The 3,398-nt window shown below is 43.7% G+C and overlaps 1 protein-coding gene across 1 annotated transcript; it reads left to right on the top strand.

Annotated features, from left to right (window-relative positions):
• Positions 1 to 1,800: 1,800 nt before the first annotated feature.
• Positions 1,801 to 3,398, top strand: LOC106525353 (homeobox protein HMX3; the record flags this gene model as incomplete). The annotated part of the gene is given in 4 exon segments (XM_014019554.1): positions 1,801 to 1,806; positions 2,292 to 2,323; positions 2,420 to 2,804; positions 2,915 to 3,398. Coding segments are annotated over 2 exon segments (657 nt in total). The 5' UTR covers positions 1,801 to 1,806; positions 2,292 to 2,323; positions 2,420 to 2,611.

The following is a 3,398-nucleotide window of genomic DNA, read 5'->3' as shown; positions in this document are numbered from 1 at the left end:
CCAACCCCATCCCTCCCACCTCACCCACCCACCGGCTGCTGGCAGTCTGCCCCCGAGCCCAGACTGAAACCCCACAGCCTCATCTGTCTCAGGCCAAGACAAATCCATTAAAATCCCCACCTTGATAAAACAGCCAAACCTTTACGTGCGCTCGTTCAGAGCTATCAGTGACCGGGTGGCACTTTGAGGTTGTTTAATTCATGTGAATGATTGCTCTATAACAACGATTCACTGTTCTAGGAGGAAAGAGTTATTTAGAGGATGATGGCCGTCTAAAGTCTCACTATAGTACCTTCATCTACTTTGATAAGCTGAAGAGCACATGGTCCTCATTCAGTCCAAAACGTACAAACACAGATCTCTGTTTGAAATCTCTAAACCCAAACATGTGATCAGGTCATCCCCCAGACCCAGATGGGACTTTCTCTCATGATCTTTGTGACAATGTTTCATGTGTTTTCCTCTGTCAGAGCCACAATAAACATCAATATTAAATATTAATTCCATGAATCACATCCGAGACAACTTATCATTCACCTGAAAAAGTTAACATATCAGATTCAGTTTAATCTCTCAAAGACTAACAACTATTGATTGAGATTTTCTGCTAAAACATCCACTGGTAATTTTGTTTTTAACTGCCTGAGTGGTCCCATAATGAGTCATCCATAGTCACACAGCTGGAAAAATTAAAAAACAGGAATGGTTTGCCAAGAGCTTTCTTTGCGCGTTCTCAGATGGGATTAATAATGACGACCAATTACTGTTAACATCGCCTYGAGACAAGACGTTTAATGCAGCCATTAGCAGAGGTTCATTTAACAGCTGTTGAAAAGAGCTAAAACTTGTTTTAGAGGAAAGTTAAATACCCGTAATAAACCGTGGATTGATGACAAAAACAAACACTAACTTAATTTAGTACTATTTCATCTGTACCCAAGTTTGTCAAACTTAAAGGAATCTAGTTGTAACGTTAGACATTATTYGACAAACATTTACTTCAACCATAAAAACMAGACTGTAAAAGCAGTTTAGTTTTCATAAATGAGAAAATATATTGTTTACAAACGCAGAGGTCAGATGTTTCCTGTAGGACTCAAATATGATACCAGGACMCTTTTTATCCATGTCTAAAGACCTCACCAACACCTTGTAAAAACCAAACATAGCAATTTCTTTTACATTCTWGTGGATTCCTCATTTGGTGTGAAGGAGACTAACAAAGTAAAAGATACTCGGCTAACTTTTGTATTTATTACATACAGGTCCTTCTCAAAAATTAGCACATTGTGATTAAGTTAATTATTTTCTGTAATGTACTGATAAACATTAAACTTTCATATATTTTAGATTCGTTGCACACCAACTGAAGTAGCTCAAGCCTTTTATTGTTTTAATATTGATGATTTTGGCAAAAAAGTAAAGAAAATTCATGAACCCTTATCTCAAAAAATGAGCATATCATGAAAAGGTTCTCTAAACAACTTATTAACCTAATTATCTGAATCAATGAATTAACTCTAAACACCTGCAAAAGATTCCTGAGGCTTTTAAAANAAAGAACTCTGCACCGTTTATCACATAAAAAAGCCCAGTTTTCTGCTCCAAACCCAGACTCTGCGTCCTGAGGAGAGCAAACAAAGAGTTTCACACCAGGGGTCAGCTTCATGCTGTCCACACCGCGAGTAGAGGAGCTGGAGGTCAAGAGAGAGGACAGTTTGACTGGAGACACCTGACCTGTCTGTGTGTCTCCAGAAGACACCTGAGACACGTCAGTTTCGACACAATTTGTCTCAAACTGCTCTTGTTTCCTTTCTTGTTTCAAATGTTCAGATTTTTTAAAACATTTTTTAACCACATCTTGAAGTTTTACAAAAGCAGCTATCTAATAAGTCATTTTTAAACAGTATTAGTTATGTTCAGCTCTTTTGAAGTGAAGTTCTGCTGAAAGATTTTGATTAATTAGTATCTTACCTGTTGTAGATAGCAATTTGAAAGAGAAAAATTTTAATTCCTGACCAAAGTATGTAGCCGCCGTCCCAAAGCAACTCTAATCTCAAAAACCTTTTTGTGGCTCATGCAAACTCAATTTCATAAACCATAAAATYACTTTCAGTTAACAATATGTTGATTTATATAAAACTTTATGGTTATTTGCAGTGTAAATAGTGATAGCAGTAGCTAGCAGTAAGCGCGTAAAAAAATAATATAGTCCAAAAATTAGGTGCAAATATGTAAATGTTTCAAGATACATTCATATAATCTGAGTTCTTAACTAGATGCTTCTCCAGACAGAAGTTGTTCCAAAAGCTATCTGAAACAGGTAAGATAGTAAAAATCACCAKCCTAACCCTTTAATTGCAACACAAACTGGCGTTCACGGCAGCCATTGATTAATCCCCACCTTCGTGTTCCCCAGAAGTCTGACCAATCAGAAGCCCTCAGATCCACCCCAGCTGACCAATCAGAAGCCGCTGGGTCGCTGGTCTTCCGGGTCGTTGAACTGCGGCGCAGCGGGAGTCTGTCAGTCCGAGGCAGGGAGAGATGGTGGTCGGAGCGGAGCGGCGGGACTCAGCTCGGCGCTTGTGGACTTTTAACCGGAGCGGATGAGATGCCGGGGGACATGACGAGCAAACAGGACGGTCCGAGTCGGAGCGCGTGTTTCACTTTTACCATCGACAGCATCCTCAACCTGCAGCAGCGGCGCAGCGGGGACTCGGACGGGTCGAAGAGGGATTTTCAAGCGGGACACGAGGAGCCGTGGGACGTCCGGAGGGAGCGAGACAGCCGGTCAGAGGAGACAGGTAACTCCGGTTTATTTCTTTTAAATTTATTTTAAGAAACCATAGTTTTAGACTCATATTAGCGCGTAAAGAGCTGAAAATGAAGCCCGTTCTGTCGCCTCCGTCCACAGCGAAGCCCCGAGTGTCCTCCTCCCCGGCGGCGCGCAGCCCGGGCTCGGAGGAGGAGGCCGCCGTCGCCCCGGACTCTAAGCCCGCCGCCGGGAAGAAGAAAACCCGCACCATCTTCTCCAAAAGGCAGATCTTCCAGCTGGAGGCCACCTTCGACATGAAGCGCTACCTGAGCAGCTCGGAGAGAGCCTGCCTCGCCAGCTCCCTGCAGCTCACCGAGACCCAGGTGAAGATCTGGTTCCAGAACCGGCGCAACAAGCTGAAGCGGCAGCTGACCACGGACGTGGTGGCCGCGGAGCAGTTCTCCGAGGCGGGGAAGCCCGTCCAGGTCCCGGGCTTTTATAAGGACAGCAGCCTGCTGGGTGGATGTTTGTTCCCCGTGTCTCTGCCCGTCCTCTACCCGAACTCTGCGCCTTACATCTGCTTCTCCAGCTCCAAATACTTTAACCTGTTCGACACGGACTGAGGAGAACCTGGACTACATCC

The sequence above is a fragment of the Austrofundulus limnaeus genome, unplaced genomic scaffold, assembly GCF_001266775.1.
Source record: "Austrofundulus limnaeus strain Quisiro unplaced genomic scaffold, Austrofundulus_limnaeus-1.0 Scaffold223, whole genome shotgun sequence".
NCBI lineage: Eukaryota > Metazoa > Chordata > Actinopteri > Cyprinodontiformes > Rivulidae > Austrofundulus > Austrofundulus limnaeus.
The sequence above is the reverse complement of the archived record's forward strand: the minus strand, read 5'-3'. Positions and strand labels throughout refer to the sequence as shown.